Raw genomic sequence first — 22,675 nt, 5'->3', positions numbered from 1 at the left:
AAGTGTTTAAGTGTTTAACACAGTGTGTTTGTTGAAGTGTGTCATCAGTAGATCAGTATGGAGTTCAGGTCTCTTCTTCCACTGCTCTGTGAGTATTAACTATTATCTTCTCAGTGTTTCTCACCTTTTCTTGCTGCTCTCTTAAAGCTAAAATACACGACAAGACTTTTGCTCAGATTTTCAGTCTGGAAAGTAATTTATGTCTAGTTTTAAAACAATTCTGTTCAGACATTTAAAGTTGTGTAGTTTATTCCAGCTATTAAATCTACATGTTTGTTCGTTCTTTATTAGTTGTCTATGAGTGTAAACTAAAGCTGAGCTTGAAGAAGAATTTATGAAAAGTTAACATCAATACATCTCTGAGACGACAATAGTGTGTACAGTTGCCATGATATATATATATATATATATATATATATATATGTATAGTATAACAAACTATTTCCTGATATACTGCCTTTTTGCCTTTTGTCCAGTAAATATACAAATTTTGTTTAGTCATAAATGTAATACTAAAAAGCATATCAATATAACTAGATAGTCGTAGTTTTAACAACAACATTTAACGTTTATCTTCACAGCAGGTATATACAGTATACGTCATTGACACATTCATCAGTGTCAGTTATTTGATGAAATAGAGAAAGATGGGGATGAAATCACTGTGGTTTTCTTTTCAGTTCTGTGGTATTAACCAGTGTGTGAGAATCAGCCGTTGTTCACAAGCTTTATTAGATTTGATTAGTTTACAAATACTGTCACTGCCACCATTATTATGTCCGGTTAATGACAAATCAGTTTTGAATGAACAAGTCACAGTTAAACCTTTTGTGTAAAATGCCTCTGGGTCTGTGTGAATCTTCATTAATAGATTTAAGATCTAGATCAGTGATTCTCAAACTGGTATATATAATAAACATACCAACAGTGCTATGTATAAAATAACACCCACTAGTGCTACATGACACGAAATAAACTAATTAGGCTATTTCAAAGGTGTGATGAGGTTTTGACAAAGACAGAGGTCTCTTTAGGACATCCAGTAAGTTTCATAACTTAAAACATCCTTCTCAACATTGAAAAATGTTTTATGCAATCCTGCTCCAAAAGCAGTTGAGACACGAGAATATGTGTTAAGAAACAAGTTAGTCGTTCCTAGTAGTGCTGATCATCTGTTCTAATAGTTGGAGGCAGTAAGTACACTATTTAGGATGCAAACTTTAATTAAAAAAACACAGCACTGTCACTTTGAAGTTTGCACACACTAGACAACTCTGGCGGTAATTTATTACTCATTTATGTTCCCTTTAGGTGGAGAAAACTTGTCATAGTAGTGCTTCTGTGTTATAAAGTGTTTCTTAACAATCCATATTAGATTTTTTTAGTAATGAACAAGAACAGTCAGAACACTGAAACAGGAGAGTTTCATTTATGTTTGTTGTGTCCAAACTTCCCACATAAAACTGAATAGCAGTGAATATTACATACTGTAGATTTAATCATGTTATTCAGAGTACTGCAAAGCACATTCCCACAAAAGTATATTCCCATTAAAACCAGTTATATGAACTTTAAAAAGCAGCTTCAGCATAATTCAGTGAGACCGTAAAGGAGTTTTAGAAATGCTCTTGTGCAAAAACATCTTGCTTTTAGTTCTTTTAATTATCTGTTGGACTGTAGGCCGGTGCTCCCTGGTGGGCTGTAGTGGTATTGCAGGGGTGCGTGGCAAGCTTAAAAAAATAATGTTAAAAATATGTAGTTAAAGGAAGGCATTTTACTGCAAACGATTTGGGAACTGACTACACAGTTTGATAATTATAAATACCACGAGTATGGATTAGTAATATAATATTTACAATTACGATTTATTTTTTTATCATATAACCTTCACCATAATAAAGTAAGCAGATACCTGGTGCACTATATGAAAAAAACACTTTAGTATTAACTATAGTGTAGTGACAAAATGAAAAAGATTTAAACATCTAATTTAAAAAATATCCTAAAAAACGTTTTTCTTTTTGTTCTTTCCAGTGTTGACTTTTAGCATCCATTCCGGGGAAACTGGAGGTAATTCAAGTATTCAGTCTTTGATGAGAGAGTTTTATACACCCCACGTCTGTCATGAGATATTCATAACTTTTTTTGTAATTTCCTCAGATTTACCCAGAGTTACAGTGAAAGTAACACCAGACACACCTGTGTTCACTGGAGAGACAGTCACTCTGACGTGTGAGATAGAAGAACAATTCAGATCAGTAAATTTGAGTTTTCTGTGGGCTAATAGCAGAACTTCAGTTTTTGACTCTGAGCGTTACAGTGTAAACACAAACACTCTCACTATCAGAGGAGTTACTCCAAATGATCAGGATGAGTTCTGGTGTAGCACAGAAATACATGGACAAAAACCTTCGAGCACTGCTGTTTATGTCACAGTGAAGGGTGAGTTCAATATTAATGTCTGTAAGAGAATTACATCTCATGTGTCGGTTACAATTTTTCTGGATTTTTTAACACAATATAACTAATTCACTTGGCCTAATTTGACAAACAAAAACTTGAAACAAAGACATATTTCTTAAACTCAAAACACATTAAGTTTGTTTTAAACTTTCTCAATGTTTTCTGAAAAATCTACACAAAAATGCTTATTTTGCACATGCAGGTTAAAACACAAACACATAACAATAAGAAACAAAATGTATGACGCAAATAAGAATCTCAAGATAATACAGTAGAAAGGGCCGCAGGTGATTATGTGTTTTTAAAAATGAAACCTAACAATAGTAAAAGAGCTCAAGGAGGTAAGAGGCAGAGATGATGAAGAAGAGAGGGTCAAAGAACATTTGTTTCTGATCAAATATGAGAAACACAAGTTGATCCTGTTCTTGTTTGGGAAGACAATGAGAAGCTGGTCAACAATTCTGACAAATGTGAGCCTGAATCATCTATTATTCAAATGTTTTAGAATGAAATCAGCCTCCTGAAATTTGCCATAGAAATGAACATTGCAAAATAATCTAAAGTTTTTTTTATATGAGGCTTAGATGTGAATCGGGCCCATGAGACACAATGCTGAGTGTGTTGAGTGTTTGTCTTGTTGTTGTTTTTTGTTTCTTAACAGTGTTCTGTTATTGCAACTTTATTAAGTTCTGTTGCATATTAAGTTCTTTAGACTTTGGCAGTTGGAGGTTTTTCTTTTGGAAAGTTTACATCCAATTTTTCTTAAAGCTTTTTCACCCGTCCACTGATTCCTGATCACAAGTTTGAGGTTTTAGAAAGTGTTTTGAATTGATGTTCTATAGGCAGTGAAGATGGCTTTAACAATTAGGTTTTGTTTGTCCCTTAAGGTTAAGTTTCAGTCTGACAAAAAATATTTTGATTAATTAATTTATTTCATATATTTTTAATGGGAAGTTTGATGTTTATGACTGTGTATAGTTATAAGATTGTAAAAGTGAGAAAATGTTGTGTTTTATCAAGTGTGTGTTAGCAAACAGGACAAACTGTCATTGTGAGAAACTTAATACTCATGTTGTATCAATATTTGTGTTAACCTCATTTTCTACTTTCCTCAGATTTACCCAGAGTTACAGTGAGAGTAACACCAGACACATCTGTGTTCACTGGAGAGACAGTCACTCTGAAGTGTGAGATAGAAGAACAATACAGATCATTATACTGGAGATATCTGTGGTATAAAGACAGAACTGAAGTTTATAATACTCATCCTTACACTGTAAACACAAACACTCTCACTATCAGTTCAGTTACTCAATCTGATCAGAGTCAGTACTGGTGTGTAACAGAGATACATGGACGACCACAAACTTCACAACAAAGCTCTGCTGTTCATCTCACTGTGATGGGTGAGTTCAATATCAGTGTGTGTATGTAACGGGAGACTTAAAACAAGAGTATATAGAATATGCTACAGTATATCATAAATATTATGCCAGTGGTTGTTTTGTTTTAACGTTTAGCTATTGTCTTCTTTCCTCAGATTTACCCAGAGCTACAGTGAGAGTAACACCAGACACATCTGTGTTCACTGGAGAGACAGTCACTCTGAAGTGTGAGATAGAACAATACAGATCATTAGACTGGAGATATCTGTGGTATAAAGACAGTACTGCAGTTTATAATTCTCATCGTTACACTGTAAACACAAACACTCTCACTATCAGTTCAGTTACTCAATCTGATCAGAGTCAGTTCAGGTGTGTAACAGTGATATATGGACGACAACAAACTTCATCAAGATCATCTGTTTATCTCACAGTAAAGGGTGAGTTTAAGATCATTGTCTGTAAAATTGGAGAATAAAGACAAAAACATCTTGAATGTGTTGGTTATCAAAAACATTATACAATGGTCATGTTTAATTAATATTTGTATCAACTGTATTTTTATATTTCTTCAGCTTTACCCAGAGCTACATTGACAGTAACACCAGACACATCTGTGTTCACTGGAGAGACAGTCACTCTGAAGTGTGAGATAGAAGAACAATACAGATCATTATACTGGAGATATCTGTGGTATAAAGACAGAACTGCAGTTTATAATACTCATCCTTACACTGTAAACACAAACACTCTCACTATCAGTTCAGTTTCTCAATCTGATCAGAGTCAGTTCAGGTGTGTAACAGTGATATATGGACGACCACAAACTTCACAAAGCAGAACTGCTGTTGATATCACTGTGACGGGTGAGTTTAATATAAGTGTGTGTATGTAACAGGAGACTTAAAACGTGAGCATATGGCCTTTTCTAATTATCAAAAATGTGTTTTATTCTCCTGCAGGATCAAAACCAAAAGCTGAACTCACATCAGATACTGAAGGATCTGTACTGACGGGAAACACAGTGACTCTGACGTGTCTCATGAATCAGTCGACTGGATGGAAGTTTTACTGGTATCAACACACACAGAACACTGAGAAGAACACAACAGAAGGAATCTACTACACAATTCACAACATAACAGTTTCAGATGGAGGTCAGTTCTGGTGTAGAGCTGGAAGAGGTAATCCAGTCTATTACACAGACTACAGTGATGTTCTGTGGATCAATGTTTCAGGTGAGAGACAGAATGAACACGAAACCTTGTTCATATTTTGGTGGAATGATTCATAGATTTATAACAAATCTTCATAGAAATTTCCCACACATCACAAAGAGTGTTTTATAGATGCTCAAATACTCCTTACAACTAAACGGATAAAGTATTGACAAACAAATTTAGAAAAGAAACAAATAACAGTTAAATTCTAAGTAATCTATGGATTATTATAGACACGGTATAGCTGTAGTTGTATTTAAGTATTTTAACTGTCACCGAATGCAGTTGCTTATATTTTGTACTTGAAAGACACAACACAGTTACATGTTATGGTATGTGAACATATCTCTATCTATTCTGCAGCTTCAAGTTCTTCATCTCATGGTCTGATGGTTGGAGTGGCTGTTGGATTGAGCTTCATGTTTTTGATCATTTTCTTGGTTTTCCTGTGGTGTTACAAAACCAGAAAAGGTTAAAATCTTCATACTAAATTCAACTTGAACAATGACACATTTTCACAGAGAAATCTTAAAGGTGACGTGTGTAGTATTTGTGATAGGCTTACTAAAAGAAAAAAGTCAAAGATTTGTGTATTAAAATTCCAAAAACCACAAGCACAACTGTACTTACATTATCCCAGATTTTTTCAACAATATTTTAATCATCTTTGTGGCAGATAGAAGAGTCATGTTGAAAAACTCATATTGAAAAAATCTCTATTTTTGCAATTCTGATTCGTGCTTAATACACAAGAATGACATACATCACCTTTATTATGAGTCAGTTCTGCTTTAACATTGTTCTATTAAACAATAAACAGTTATCATTAAACATTCAGTTGAATCTCTTTTCTAAAGCTGTTCTGTGTTTGTGTAGGTAAAGTGTCTGAGTCTCCCTCTGGTGTCAGTCCACAGCAGAACATCAGTCAGACATCAGATCAGAAACACAATGAAGACGGATACACTCCACTGCAGTCTGGTCAGTCAACATCAAACACAAATCTGCTTTTCTAATGACTGAGATTTACATTTGACAAAAGGTCTCTAAAAACTATTTTTTTTCCTTACAGGAAATGCTCATATTTATGACTCTGTTAATGCAGCAGATAATAAAGACACAAGCACAGGTAACATAATGATTTCATTTAATGTGTTTCATCTCATGACAGTGAAATTTTTTTAATGGTGAAATCATGTTTCTTTAGCAGTGACTGTGAGCGGCCCCAGTGATGAACTGTATTCACAGGTCGACACAAAGAATAACAAACAGAAGAGCAAAGGTAGAAAGAACCAAAAGAGTAAAATGAAACACTGGGAGGATGAAAGTCTTAATAATCTATGTATTCTTTATTGTAGATAATGTGAGTGGAGCAGCTGATCTCACCTATGCTGACATTGAACTGAAACCTAAGATAGAAGTGAAGAAAAATAAAGAGAAGAAAGGTAAAGAAAAAATCAGAGATATTCTTTTGATGTAGTTGTTTTTTCATAGCATTTGGTGTAAGATTTTTGATTGGAAGATCTTCATGTTTCTTATGCGTTTATATTACAGTACTGCTTAAACAAGAAGAAGCCGATAGTTTAGATAACATTTCTCAGAGCTGAAATTTACTGTTAAGAAAGTGCTGAAGCTTGAAATATCAGGTTGCTTTTAATGTGGTTTCCCAAAATGTTGCTATATACACATACTCTAAAATGAATTAACAGAATCTCAGTATCTAAAAATTTTGTACATTAATTTGTTGTTTCAGACATTACTTCTGGATCAAATGATGTGACTTATGCTCAGATAAAATAAAACAACCAGTGGAGAAAAAGACAGCTGTACTCAAACCTTCATGGACATCACAGTAAATGCTTGATAGTCTTTCCTTTTAATAGCCACATGTGGTTCTGTTATAAACACCAGTGCACTGTTGATACAGTTCATTGGCTGGAGACACATGTATGACATGTATCAGTGATCCCTTCAGAATATTTTTATTAACTTTTAGTATGAAATCTGGTGGAGATAGAAGGCAACATTTAGTCAAATTGAAATTTTCAAGCCTGTGCTTCATTGTTTCTTGTGATGATGAGTGTTGCAAAAATGATTTTATATCACCGCTTCGCTGCAGTAGAATGTCTGTAAATGCATCTTTTTATGATACACCAGAGGAAGAGAGAGAAAGTGTTCATGTTCTTCATGTTTAATAATATCAGTACTGTGGGTTTGTGTGAGGGTTGGTTTTGACAGATAAGATGTAGTAAATATCATACTTTTATGTGATATTAGAAAACCGTTGTTACTTTACTGTACTTCAGATCTGTCTAAGAACGGTTGTGCTTAAACAACCCATTTTGTGTCAAGTTAACGATAACTCTTTAAAAATACATCTCTTTATTATTTCTGGGAACATCTTTGTTGTTTTCCCTTCCATTTATTTCCCACAAACAATGTGTTAATTAACATTTCTTATTTCAGAGTTTACGAAGGTCTTGAATTGTATTTGTGTGTGATTTCTATTTTAACAAAAGGCATTTATTTATTATTTCGTAAAACAGGTTGTACCCATATGGTACAAGTGTAAACTAATTCTTAAACATTCATGATATAACATTTGAGTCTACTTATGACTCCACTACACAATAAGTGATTTTGATAGCATTGTTAGTGAACTTTTATATACTGCATACTTTGCAATAGTTAAGTTTTTGTTTTGCAATTATCACACTTAATTAACAGTTTTATACGTTGTTTTTAATTATGTAAAAATGTAGGCCTATTCTGTTAGAAGAAGTGGTTGTATATGTGGTGTATTCCCATTCAAGTTAATAATTATATTCTTACAATATTCAAGTTCTCTGGAACTTAAAGAAGCGAGGAATTTTGGTTCAGTTTCTTGTTTTGCAATCAACACTTGTGAAAGTGCTTATGTGGCAAAATACTCCAAGTTTCCTTGTGAGAGGGAGGTCCTGAGACACCTGTATGAGACGTTTATCATTCCCGCCATCAAGAAGAGAGATGAGAATGATCTCTGCTGTGACGCTGTGTTTGTGTTAAACAGTTCTGGAATAAGAAGTGATTTAAACTGTGCGGTGGCTGCAGTCGACTCTCAGATAAATCACAGATGTCAGTCTGTCTGGCTCATGGGCCTTTACATCTTCATTCATTTCTCTTCTTTATATTAACTGTTGCTTTTGTTGCTTTTATTGATACATCCTGATGCTTTTTTTTTTTTTTTTTTGTCAAGGACATGAATGAAAAGTTCATTATATCAAATTAACTGCATACCTGACACAACAATGCTCTCCTATAAGTGAAGTTAAACATGTTTTAAAAACCCGTTGGACAAATGTAAAACAGTAAGAATAATCCAAAAGCATGTCAATAAACGCATTAATACACTACACAGACATTCTGTTTGTGTGTAGTTCTTATTTAAAAGTGAAAGTAAGACCATAAAAAACAATGGAAAAATTGGGCCCCTTGATACTCATCCCGATGCTCTTTATGAAAAATATTAAGGTGTGCTGTGCTCATGAAAAGATCACGAATGTAGAGGAAGTGAAAACGAATGGAATCCTTATGACAGACTTTACCAAAGTACCATCACAGACTTTACTAAAGTATCATCATAGACTTTACCAAAGTACCATCACAGACTTTACCAAAGTACCATCACAGACTTTACCAAAGTACCATCACAGACTTTACTAAAGTATCATCATAGACTTTACCAAAGTACCATCACAGACTTTACCAAAGTACCATCACAGACTTTACCAAAGTACCATCATAGACTTTACTAAAGTACCATCATAGACTTTACTAAAGTACCGAAGACAATCTGAAAAATTAGGTTACATTTTCTATTCAGTTATTCAGCCTCATGTCATTTCATACCTGTTTATATTCCTTTCTCTGATGAACACAGAGAAAGATGTTTGTAAGAATGTCAGCAATTTTCATCATCATTGACTCCCATATAGGAACAAATAAATGGTAGTCAGAAGTGCCCTAGTTTGTTTTCTTAAATTCTTCAAAATATCTCAGAACAGAAAACAATAGAACAAATAATGATACTATATTTTTTCCTCCTATGGTAGTGATGTCAAGAAAACTGAAAATTACTTACATTCTTAGAAATATCTTTCTTTGTGTTTAACAGAACAAAGACTTTTTCACAGGTTTGAAACAACCTGCGGGTGTCATGATTCTGTAGAATCATGTCAAGTTTCTCTTGGCCTAGTGGCAGAATCATGACCGAACCCCTTGTTTTATGTGGAGAGAGACTATTTTGGCACTTATGGGTTGCCATACTCTCTCCTGACTTGTCATTGTTCTTGCCCTCTTGTTTCCTTTTTAGTGCTAGTTATGATTTCATGCCCCAAACCTGCCCCCTCCTGATTTAGTTACCTTTATAATGCCCTTGTGTTTTCTGTCCTGTACTGGTTCATTGTCACTTGTTGTTTGTGGTGAGTTCACGTCATGTTAGTGTAGTCTTTTTGTAATTATGACATCTTTAGTCTTGTTAGGTGTAGTTCGTCTTTGTTCCTGTTCTTGTGTCCTGTTATACCCTTGTTCTTGTTTGACCCCCTCGTTTTTGTTTTGTCTTTGTTTTATTTTAATTTTAACGTCAGTGTTTACCTCTTACCCGCTGTCTGCGTTTGGGTCCTCTATCCCTGCACCAAATTCTGACAGCGGGTGAGCAAATTATGACAGAATTTTTATTTTTGGGTGAACTGTCCCTTTAAGATTCTTTAAAGAGCTACACACATTAAAATGTGAAATTGTTGTTAAGTCAGTGATCTGGTATCTTTTTTGGTTTCTTGTCAGAATACAAAAGTTTAGCATGAAAAATGCATGATGTGCAGATGAGATGTGTTAACTTCTAGTTGTGAGCGTCTCTTCACACTGTGACTGAAAATGCAACAGTTGATATTCATAGACCTGTTCATCTGTGTGTTTTTCATTGAACTTTCTCTTTCTGTATATTAAAACTTCAGTGTCAATGCAGCCTAGATCTTTATTATTCTGAAAATCTAATAACAGTGACTCCCGAATTTAGTTTTTGTTAAGTATTTCACACAAATCTGCAGAAGGACATAATCTCCACACAAAGCATCAGAACTCATTCACAGAATGTGTGATGAATGAAACTTCCTTGGAGAGTTTAGCTGGTTTCTGTGGTGTTCTCATCTCATCTGTTGTTTACTGAGTCTGTCAGTATAAGACTTCATATGTTATTCTGATCTTCACATGTACATGTCATTGACATTCAGCACCATCAGTGTTTTTCACCTGACTGAATGACGATGAGACTCATTGAGGTTTTGGTTTTTTTATTTTAGTTCATTTACATTTACATTTACAGTTCAGCGAGTGAAATACAGCAGTTGTGCACAAATCTTTACAAATCTCGTCTACATCACTATTGTATTTGAAGTTATTGACAAATAAATGCTTTACTTCATTTAACGCTTTATGAAAATGTTGCACTCATACATTTGTATACAAGTATGACCCTTCTTTGTAGATTTTTTTTCTAGCACATTGATGTGGCTCATGGTGTAATAGAGGAAGTGTTTGAGTGTTTAATACAGTGTGTTTGTTGAAGTGTGTCATCAGTAGATCAGTATGGAGTTCAGGTCTCTTCTTCTAGTGCTCTGTGAGTATTATCTATTATCTTCTATTGTCTTGTGTTTCACTGCACATGTACGACATCAAGTGATTTGTTGTTCATGTATTTTTTATTTTTCATGCAGTTTTTAAATCTTTCTATCTCATTATACAGTATACGAGTGAATGATGCTTGTGTGAGACAGTACAGTAAGTGCAGATAGTGTTGTGTTTGTATGAAACAGAAATGCATCTGTTGTGTTATCGGTGGATGAGGGAGATCAGTGTGTTAATTCAGTTTTGTGTATCTGATGGTGTTTGTCTGTTGCCGTCCTGTAATTTTTCTATCTTGTCGAACATTTTTCAGATTCAAGATTTACTGTGAATAACACATAATTAAAGTGATAGTAACTGATATGTCATCATTTGTCATTTCATACCTGTATAAATTACTTTGTTCCGATGAACACAGAGAAAGATATTTAAAAGATTGTTAGCAATGTTCAATTCTCTGATATCATTGAATACTATAGTTGGTTTAAATGGTAGACAAAGGTGCCCTAGAACTGTTATAAAAAATTATTAAAAATATCTCACTTTGTCTTTAACAGAATTAAACAGAATTTGATAAACTATCCTTTCAAGATATACATATATGTTAATGTCTGTGGTGCACAACCACAAGTGTACATGACAGAAAACAGTCAGTGTCATTTATGTGTAAAACATCCTTAAACGGCAACTGCAGCACAATTCAAAGAAGTGAGATGAGAAAAATCACACATCATCTAAAGAGGAAGAAAAGAGCTGTTTTTCATTCTTTTGCAAAATTAGAATTATTAACTGAGAAATCTATCCTTTAAATGAGAGGCATTTGGACACGTCGTGATGAAAGATTGCGGATTCAGAGGGATCACTGCATCCAGTATTTCCAAATAAATACACTATGAACAAGAAATAAACATTATGGCTGATCACTGGTTAAGGACAGATATAGAGATACAGTCAGACCTCAGAGACAAAACCACAAATAGAACTGTTCATAAGTGCAACCGCAAGTGATGTGCAGGGATGAAAAATTGGAGGACAAAACATACAACCAGATAAACATTGCATGCTTCTAAATCCTCATCATTATGCATTTTTCTAATAATACGTTACAAGTTTGTTAAAAAAAGTAAGTATTATTGTTAGTGGCAATGGTAGAATATTTACATTTTGAGTCAAAAGGATGCTTGACCCTCTGGCACCCCCCTGTGTCTGTGTCTGTCTCTGTCTGACTGTGTACATAAGATCCCACCAGTGAATATTTACTGAAGAAGTCTATTTGCCTTCATATTTCTTGCATCATTTATTTTTTCTCAAAATTGGCAACTTGCATGGTTGCCATGTTGGATTTAGCTAGTGTGGGCATCCATACTTCCTATTCGACTCTGCATACATAGACTCACAAAGTGTCGAGCGCAGACAAGGGTGAATGAAATGTTATTTCAACAACATTAGTATAAAGTAATGTGAATGTGAGACGCGATGAGAGTATTAAAGGAAAAGTTCCCCCTAAAATGTCAATTCTGTCTTCATTTACTCACCCTCAGTTTGTTTCAAATCTTTAAACATGTCTTTGTTCTACTGCCTCGAAAAATATATTGTATATATTTTTCTGTTGAACACAAACTAAGATATTTTTAATAATTTGGAAAAAAAACTTTTGGTCACTTTTGTCTATCATTAAATTTTTCCTCCTATGGTAGTTAATGATGTTCTGAAAATTGCTGACATTCTTCCAAAAGTTTGTCTCTGTGTTTATCAGAACAACGTAATTTCTACATGAGGGAGAGTAAACGATGACAGAATTTTAGAGTTTGGGTTAACTATCCCTTTAAATCAATGTAATAGTCATGATGCTGATACCAGTCTGTGCAACGAGAGTATTATGTATTAATGAATTGTGTATATACATATCTTGTTTAACCGCTGAGCATGGACCATAGAATCATTGAGATGAATATGATTGGTTTATGATTTATCAGCTACATGTCATAAAGTTTTTCTCTTTGTTCTTTACAGTGATGATTTTACACATCCACTCTGAACAAGCTGCAGGTGATTCAATATCTTTCAGTTATAACCTCACACACAGCATTCAAAATGAGGTTTTATGTTTTACATAAAAAAGACACAATTTGAACTGAATTTTTACATTTTTATAAATTGTGATATGTAAGTAAGAAAGCACAATACAAGTTTGTGTGTTTAAACTTAACATTACATAACAGCTTTGCAGATCACATTTATCATTCAAATGAGTTTTCAGAATTCATTTTGTAACTGTCTATGAAATTAAATACATTATCATTTGCCAGTTAGAGCAACACAAACATGAAAATGTTCACATCTCTCAATGAGTTTATATTGACAGACATTACACCATTTGAGCAGCCACATTCTGTGTACACTGGAGACACAAACTGACTATAATTTAAGTGTGATTTGTTTGTCATTTTACAGAAAGACCAAAACCTCAAGTGTCTGTTTGGCCTGATGGACGATTATTCAGAGGAGAAACTGTCACTCTCACATGTGTCATCAGTGGAGGAGGAGTCACTAACTGGCTATACAGCTGGAATAAGACAAGACATAGTCAGCTCTCACAATACAATATCAGTAATCTACAGTATTACACAATCAGTTCTGTTAGTGAGTCTGACGCAGGTCAATACACCTGTAGAGGAACAGAGATCAGAGGATCACGATCATCAGACACCAGTGATGCAGTTACACTGACAGTATCAGGTGAGTGTGTTCTTCAATATACAGACATATTTTGCTCATCATGAAACATTTTATTAATAACACAACTACAGTAGTTTTTTGTAAAGAGAAAATCATACGTTAAAAAAATATATGCAAAACATTCACCAAACATGAATTGTGATGAACGGTGTTGGATTTATAATATTTAAACAGATAATTGTAACTTTTTAGTGTTAGTGTGGAAAAATGAAGAAAATGTTTCCTGCAATTAAATAAATACTTAAGTCACGCCGTGGGAAAGAAACATTGTAAATAAAATAAAACCAAGTTTTTACATGAAATAAAATAATGTGCCAGAGAATGACAGTCAGACAGCCTCATATCAGATAGAGTCTGACTTTGATACTTGAGAAAATATCTGTCTCCAGTCGCTCAGTCTCATGTGAAATCCAGTCACATGATTTTATATTTAGATTAGGAGCATCAAAGTATATAGTCATAAAATGACAAAAAATATAATGATTATATTCTTGACATGGTTTTATTATTTTGCACAAAAAGTAATACGGACGTTGGCTTCCTAAACGTGGCCTAATTATTATATATTTTTTATTATTTTACAATAAATTACAAAAAATGATATTAGTATACCATTGGATTATGACCAATCAGCATACTGGACTTTACATTTCAGATTTACCCAGAGTTACAGTGAGAATAACACCAGACACATCTGTGTTCACTGGAGAGACAGTCACTCTGAAGTGTGAGATAAATCATCATTACCATATCTGGAGATATAGGCTGACTCTGAGATATCTGTGGTTTAAAAGTGGTACTGCAGTTTCCAATACTCATCCTTACACTGTAAACACAAACACTCTCACTATCAGTTCAGTTACTCAATCTGATCAGAGTCAGTTCAGGTGTGTAACAGAGATATATGGACGTCCACAAACTTCACAAACAAGCTCTGCTGTTCATCTCACTGTGATGGGTGAGTTCAATATCAATGTGTTTAAAATGAGAAAAGAAGGACAGAAACATCTAATATATGCATTAATTGTGAGAAACGAAAGTGATCATGCTGTATTTGTTTAAGAAGGATCAGAAATATATGCTTTTAGTTCATTTATTTTTCTTAAAGTTAACATTCTCCACTAAAACCTTGTTTTCTACTTTAAAAAGCTATACCCAAAATGACTATAAAATTATTTATTTTGTCTGTATAGATTCAATTGTTTGTGATGTGAGATTTATTTCAACCTTTAGTTAACCAGACTAGTTTCTTGAGATTAAAATCTCTTCTCGAGAGAAACCCAGTCAAATTCAATGCATACACAATTAATTCAATAAACACAAAATAAGTAACAATTTAATAAATGATACGCATCGAAACGAACAATGTTGGATTTTCTAAAGCTATTTAATTGTCACTTTTGATATTCAAATAGAAATGCATAATCATCTGTTGAAGGATGAAATGTAGTGTCCTGTAGTTGTCACGGTTGTGGTGGAAGAACCCAAGCACAGGCAGTGCAGTACACCAATAGCATAGAATAAACTAGGATTAACAGTAAAAACAGGAACCAGACTGAAAAAATAAGTGATGGGCACATTCAAACCAGGTTCATGAAGCTTCGAAACCAGTATCGAATCAGTGCTTCGAAGCGCGTATCAAACTGGCTAAGTCACGTGATTTTTTTGCAAACGAGGCTTGGTTACGTCAGTACTTGTAGTGATCTATGGACAGCGATCATCTCGGGATCAATATCACTTAATGTGAAATCTAGCCAAATTTTACCTTACAAACAGAACCATATGTTGTGTGTTTCATACGCTTTATGGTCCATGGTTGATTTTTTGCTGTGTAGCTAATATTAGATTTCTAAAAACCCTGTTCAGATTATTTTTTAGCGTAGCGCAGGCATTTAATGGAATGGTTTTAATATTCATTATCATCTTAAATTTCACTTTATATAACCATGTATGCGCAGCTAAGTACAGAAAAATTGTCGGAGGTGTGCCCTTGAAGGTAACTGGCCCTGGGGCCTTTGAGATCATAATCCATCCCTGGGCATAAGGTATAGCCAAAACATCTGCTAAAAACTCAAAATAAAAAATATAATAAAGAATCTCAAGTTTGAATGATGTGACGATGCTTTTACAAAGACTCGTCCCTACGACCAAAGCGCTCCAGTCGGGAACACTAACCACTTCCCCACACACTCAATCAAGCTTTCCTACGAAAATACAGGCTGCATCCAAACGAGGCAATTTTAAAGGAATCAAATCAAGAGGGAACAGCTGTGGGGCATAAAATAATTATTGAGGAGACGAGAGGGCAGAAACAGAGACTAGAAAGGAGAGAGTGTATGGAAGGCCATATTGCCTCTCTCCACATAAAGCAAGAGGTTCTGTCATGATTCTGCCACTAGGTCATGAAAAACAAGACAAGGTGGGACAAAACTATGACATTATTTTTATAATGAAATTATGACTTTCTTTGCTGGAGAGAAGATCATAGTAAATGAAAGCGAAAAGGCCCAAGAAGCAATGGGTGACGGTTCATTTTATAACCGCTTAGGCACGATGTGAAGTGAAGCCCCCTCAGATGTTATATAATGTACTGTAACCCACAGCTTCACAGGGCTTCTTGCTCTTATAAAACAGTTTTTCCAAATGCACATTAGGACCAAGCAACACTGCAGGAGTGACACAGTGATACTTAGGCTTTGTGATGAGGTCAGCAGGTATAAATCAGGGTATTTTATAACGGCTAAGAACACGGCTCAACCAATCAGAATCAAGGACCAGAACTGACCGTTTTATAAAAACTGTTTTCACCTGGAATAAATGAAATCAAAATCAGTGATGTGCCAGAGAATGACAGACAGCTCCATAGTTACTCCGGCTGTTGATTAAAAAAAGATATTTGTAAAAAAGAGTAAATAACTACAGTAGTTCAACCAAAACTGTCTAAAATATATAATAAAATTATCTTACCTTCATGCTATCGTAAATTACCTTCTTTCTTCAGCTGAGCAGAATCAACTTTACACGACAAGGCCATAATATTTAGCCCATATACAGTATTATAATTATAATTTTTCAGTGACCGGTAGTAAACAACACAAAAAACATTATTCTTTATTATCTTTGATAATAAATTCAATTTTAGTGCTACGTTGTTTGTAATTGTGTTGATTATTAGAGGATCAATAAAATAGCCAAAATCTGACTAAATATTTAAGTTTAATCAGTTAAATTCCTTTTCAAAAGATTTTTAATTGTATGATTCATTTGTATTATTTTATGTTATTCCCTCCCATCCAGGGGACTGATCAATTCCAGATCAGCGTTGTATTATTGCATTTTTTTTTTCAATTAAATACTGGAAGTCATACATTTATGATGACATTTTCATTTTTTATGAACTATTATTAAATCTTGAATGATGAAAAACATGCCGGAATGAAACACAGAGCATCAGTCTGTCACTTCTGTCTGTGATGATAAACACAAGATAAACTGAACAGTGTTTCAGATTTCACAACCTTATCTTTCTGTTCTGTTCTGCTCTGTTTGATAAATGAAATCGAGTTTATTTATTTGTTAGGAACAAAATAAATGTTTGTGTCTATTTTGTCATTTACTATAAAAGCAGTTGCACCCTTGAGTATTGCGTGTGTACTACAGCCCTGAGTTTGAATATGGATTATTTTAACAGATTTACCCAGAGCTACAGTGAGAGTAACACCAGACACATCTGTGTTCACTTGAGAGACAGTCACTCTGAAGTGTGAGATAGAAGAACAATACAGATCATTAGACTGGAGATATCTGTGGTATAAAGACAGAACTGTGAATCCAGTGTTTTCTTCAGACTCAAACATCTTCACCATCAGTTCAGCATCTGATCAGGATGAGTTCTGGTGTAGAGGAGAGAGAACTAAACGCCCCTCATCCTCACAGGACAGTGATCATGTGACTCTCTCTGTTAAAGGTCAGTCATGACTGTAATAAAGACTCAGAGAGAAGCAGATGAACTCTGAGACTCTTCAGCATCTGAATGTGTTTTATTCTCCTGCAGGATCAAAACCAAAAGCTGAACTCACATCAGATACTGAAGGATCTGTACTGACGGGAAACACAGTGACTCTGACGTGTCTCATGAATCAGTCGACTGGATGGAAGTTTAACTGGTATCAACACACACAGAACACTGAGAAGACGACAACAGATACAAACACCTACACAATGTCCAATGTTAGAGTTTCAGATGGAGGTCAGTACTGGTGTAGAGCTGGAAGAGGGAATCCAGTCTATTACACAGACTACAGTGATGTTCTGTGGATCAATGTTACAGGTGAGATTTTGAGATGTCATGGACCTCAGTCAGGTAGATATTTAATCTGTTCTGTGGGTTGTACTGTCTTAACTCCATGAATACATTTTCTGTCATTATTTGATGTCCTCTTACGCTGTTTCAAACTTTCTGTCATCAATGTAACACAAAAGGAGAAATATTCTGTTAGATGTTAAAATATTCTACAAAACACATGCAAACACATGCTGTATATCTGAACATTTGATCTGATTTATACAAATAAATAAATGATATTATGTGATGTGTTTGTACAGAGAGTCCTAAAGCAGTTTTGAGCGTTGAGCCTGACAAACAGCTGTTCTCAGGAGAAACTGTCACTCTGAGATGTGACATACAGACTAAACAAGACACTGAGTGGACATACAGCTGGACTGTAGAGAAATATAACCAACAGTATACAGTCAACCGATGCAAAACACAAGAGTGTAAAATCAGAGTTTATCACAGTGACAGCGGTCACTACACGTGTAGAGGAAAGAGTGTAAATGGACAAAACACTGAGAAGAGTGAAGCTGTTACACTGACTGTATCATCATGTGAGTTTATATGTTTGTTCATCATTATTAGTGTGAAGAGCTGAAGTGTAACATGTTATTCATGAGAGATTTCTCACTTTCAGATAAACCCAAGACACTTTTAAGAGTTTCTCCACAGCAGTGGCTGACTGAAGGAGATTCAGTGACTCTGATGTGTGAGGTTAACAGATCCTCTACAGGCTGGACATTCAGCTGGTTCACTGAACACAATCTCTCCTCAGGTAATACACTCTCAGTTTATTTTCTCTTTTTAATATTCCATCTTTAAATCTTAATGTATAGCACATTTCCCTTGACAGGTTATGATCTGGTGTCAGACAGCAGTGGAGGATCTAAAGGAAACTACACTGTGAGTTCTGCTGCTCTGAAGCACACAGGAGTTTATATGTGCGGAGCAGAGAGAGGAGATCCAGTCTATCACACACACAACAGCAGCACACAACCACTGTGGATCACTGGTGACTTCAACACACACAACTAAACAACAACAAGCTCTTATATCATTCATTTCTTCATTCATCTATAAGCTGTGTTTTTCTTCTCAGGTGTTTCTTCTTCAGTGTCTCTGATCATCAGACCCAACAGAACTCAACACTTCTCATCTGAATCTCTCTCTCTGAGCTGTGAGGATCACAGGAACTCTACTGGATGGACAGTGAGAAGATACACAAACACACTGGAAACTTGTTCATCATCATCAGTCAGATCTACAGGAACAGAATCTACATGTACAATCAGATCTCTCATCACATCTGACACTGGAGTGTACTGGTGTGAGTCTGAATCTGGACACAAACTTCATCCTGTTAATATCTCAATACACAGTGAGTTTATAATTCTGTATTTATTATCTTAACACATAATATCACTTATATTACACTACATTACATTTGTTCCTCTGTTGTGTAGATGCTGATGTGATTCTGGACAGTCCTGTTCATCCTGTGACTGAAGGAGATTCTCTGACTCTTCATTGTTTATATCGAGATAAAAACCCATCAAACCTCAGAGCTGAATTCTATAAAGATGGATCAGTGGTGCAGAATCAGACTACAGGAGACATGATGATCATCTCTACAGTCTCAAAGTCACATGAGGGTTTCTACTACTGTAAACACCCAGAGAGAGGAGAGTCTCCAAAGAGCTGGATCTCAGTCACAGGTGAGCGAGTCTGTCATGTGACCTACAGTTGAGCTCATAATTATTCTAATCCTATACAGGCAAATATGATCTAAGAAAGCTGTACAAATAAATCTGCATCATAAAGCATTTGGATCTCTCATAAATAACAATAATAACAACAATGTTTGATTTTTGTCACTTTTAAATAAAAGAGCCAAAGCCCTTTTTTGATCATATTTATCTATGACATGAATAATTTGGAGCACAACTGTACACTGATTTTTTTATAGTTCAGATAATCTGTATGATAACTTGTGTTAAAACTGTTTCAGGATCATTTCAGGAGAAGATTTCTGTCTTCAAGATTCCCAGTTTTCTGCTGGCCGTTTGTCCATATCTGATAGTGACAGTCGTGCTGGTGTTCAAATGCTTCAGATTGAGAGAAGAAACATTGGTCTGATATTTTAGGTTGTTAATATACAAGGTTCTTTTTTAATTAAACAACAAAGTAGTCAATATGATCATTAACACTGGATGTGTCTGGATTATATCTGGAGAAATGAAGATTGATATCTGTTTGTGGGGCTTTTGCTAGGAATTCTGGGGATTGGGGTGTAAATCGGTTTGGGGGTGGACCTGTAGAATTAGGATCAGCTTTGAGTCTATTAGTGACAGTCCTGTCTATCTGATGTACATTTTTCATAAATTCATTCAAATATGTGCTGGTCTGATGAGGATGACTTTCCCGGTCAAATCCTGTGTATTCCAAGATTTAGGTTCTAGCTTTTTTAGATTCACTTTGCTTGCTGTTGTCATCCTCTACTTGCTTACTAAGGTGCTTCTCTGGAAACTATATGTATTGACATTAAAAGTGCTTTACAAAAAAAATTAACTGAATATGTGTCTCCATTTTTTCCACTCCAATGAATATATTTCAGTGAACACACATGCCTTTTGAAGTGGGTTGTCTGGTCAAGTTAAGTGTGCAAAAAAAATGACAGCAAAAAACAAGAGTTATAACGTTTATTAAATTTTAAGAAGAAATAAATGGATATCAACACACACCGATGTTGAAATAAATAAGTTGTTTTTCATTCACAATCATTTTACATTATGTTTATCATTAAAATCTGATAACTAACATGTTAACTACAATAATATCTCACTGTCACAGTTGTATAGATCAGAAGACCTTCCTGCTCCAGCTACACAAACACTGTATTTGAACAAAATACAACCAACAGAATATGTCTGTCTGATTTAAAGTGCTAAATAATATCTTAACACTGATACTAAAAAACACAACTAATAATAATAAAAACTGAAACCGAAAATGCTTCTGGACCAGGGTTAACATCTTACAAAGAAGTGGTCTTTAATGACTGATAGATTTGATCTATTTTCTAATATGTTTTTACTATTTCTATTCCTAAATGACACTATGAAAGTTGAAATTATAAACCTATGACTGGTAGCCATTTTTCTTCAAACATCATAATTCCATCAAATGAAACATCGCTTCATTAGTGAACTGTTTTGCTCTCTTAAATTTTACATGATGCTATGCAACACATTTATTTCTTGTGTGAAGGTAAGTTTGTTTTTCCTCAGTAAGTTATTGATCTATATTATTAATCTATGCATTAACATAAATCGCTGTATGTTACCTCCAACATTTTCTGTTTGATCACTTTGTCATTGCAGGTCAGTTTGGCTCAAGATTTGTCTTTTTAAAGTTGCTTGAACACTTTCTGTGATTGTTTTATTGATATTCTGCTGGTCAGGTTTGACTGATGCTTTTGTTTATTTGCCGATCTGTCATCGTGTTGTGACTGTCAGAGGAAAGTTGGTTTATGGTTTCTAGATTTCTTTTTAGTGAGTTGCTAGCAAATGCGGTTTCATTTTTTTCCTTTTTACCGTCACTTTGTCTTTTTGAGGTCTAAAGACAAAAGGAACTCTAAAACAACAAATCTATTACACTTCGATTGACTCGAAAATGGCATTAAGTCAATGATTTTATATATAATAGGTTTCATGTCAGAGCATTAAAACCTTTAGCATGAAACACATATGATGTGGAGATGAGATGTGTTAAACTCTGGTGTGAGCATCTCTTCACACTGTGACTGAAACTGCAACATCAGCAGATATTCATTCTCACACATTTATGGGTTTTTACTTCTTCCTCTTTCAGCATCAGGTTGGTTTGGTGGCCTAGTCAGGTCTTCAGATTTAACTCTTTAATGTTCAGTAAATCTTTGGATTTATTTCATTATCCAGTAAACAGAAATCATATGTTTTTTTGTTTAAAAACACAACATCACACTCCACAACAAGCTTGATCTCCACTAACATTTGTGTCTGTAGCACTAATGATGAAGAATGAGTTCTGAAGTTTAAATACTTTGATGGGGTTGTTTAAATTCATAAGTCTAAGTATAAACAATTAATATTTGATTTACTGTATCTTCACTTGTACATATATATTATTATTGTGACAGCAGTCAGTGTTTGTGGTCTGCTGGAATATAGAGATGAAGAGGATCTTGTTGTGGTTGTGAAAGTGTTTCTATTTCAGTTCTTTGGTATTAAACAGTGTGTGAGAGAGACGTAGTGTTCAGGGCTGGGTTTCCCGAAACCTTCGTATTGCTACAGTGTAACGAATTGCTGTAACAACTACAGCGTTATTTTACAGAAGCTGCCTTTTTTTAATAATACAGAATATTGCTGTAAAGTGCAATGCATTCTGGGGTCACGTGACGGATTAACTCATATGTACAGAATATTGCTGTAAATTTAAAATCTACAAAGGTGGGATGATCTTCAACAGTCGAGATTGGGGTAGTGCGCAAAATGAGGGATTAACACCTGTGGTAAGTGACTTATTACGTTTTTTTTTTCCATATTTCGTGACTATCATACTGGTAACGTTATATAGAGGTATCTACATTCACGTTTCATATTATGGTAACCACGGATTCAACCTCCATCCGTGGGGACCGAAGGAGTCTTAGGTGGAGTTTCAGCAGCGCCGTCGCGGTAAGATTTCAAACATTCTCCGTCGCTATAGCACCCGAGGACAGAAGTTGTTCATGTTATTTAGAGTTTTTGTTCACACCAGGAGTGAAGGCGGTATGTGACGAGCTACAGTTCATTGTATTAGTAAGTTGACGGTTGTTTTTTTAATGTTGAACATTGCGGTTT

The 22,675-nt window shown here is 34.8% G+C and overlaps 1 protein-coding gene across 1 annotated transcript; it reads left to right on the top strand.

The window, feature by feature from the left end:
- The first annotated feature begins 57 nt into the window (after window positions 1-57).
- On the top strand, window positions 58-19,985 carry LOC130425790 (obscurin-like). The gene is made up of 22 exons (XM_056752170.1): window positions 58-88; window positions 2,035-2,070; window positions 2,161-2,442; window positions 3,579-3,869; window positions 4,004-4,288; window positions 4,424-4,714; window positions 4,811-5,086; window positions 5,432-5,539; window positions 5,945-6,046; window positions 6,138-6,194; window positions 6,273-6,347; window positions 6,424-6,510; window positions 6,819-6,863; window positions 12,737-12,772; window positions 13,178-13,462; window positions 17,517-17,792; window positions 18,068-18,349; window positions 18,433-18,570; window positions 18,649-18,807; window positions 18,895-19,173; window positions 19,259-19,518; window positions 19,815-19,985. Exons 1-22 carry the CDS (start codon window positions 58-60, stop codon window positions 19,929-19,931), a joined length of 3,798 nt encoding a protein of 1,265 aa, XP_056608148.1. The 3' UTR covers window positions 19,932-19,985.
- Window positions 19,986-22,675: the final 2,690 nt, after the last annotated feature.

This window comes from Triplophysa dalaica, chromosome 7, assembly GCF_015846415.1.
Source record: "Triplophysa dalaica isolate WHDGS20190420 chromosome 7, ASM1584641v1, whole genome shotgun sequence".
NCBI classification, from domain to species: Eukaryota; Metazoa; Chordata; class Actinopteri; order Cypriniformes; family Nemacheilidae; genus Triplophysa; species Triplophysa dalaica.
This window is presented reverse-complemented; position numbering and strand designations above follow the sequence as displayed.

Coding starts and splice junctions, on each gene's coding strand:
- LOC130425790 (XM_056752170.1), top strand. CDS start 58: ATGGAGTTCAGGTCTCTTCTTCCACTGCTCT. Junction 5,540..5,944: donor GTGTTACAAAACCAGAAAAG/GTTAAAATCTTC, acceptor GTGTTTGTGTAG/GTAAAGTGTCTGAGTCTCCC. Junction 6,348..6,423: donor TAACAAACAGAAGAGCAAAG/GTAGAAAGAACC, acceptor TCTTTATTGTAG/ATAATGTGAGTGGAGCAGCT.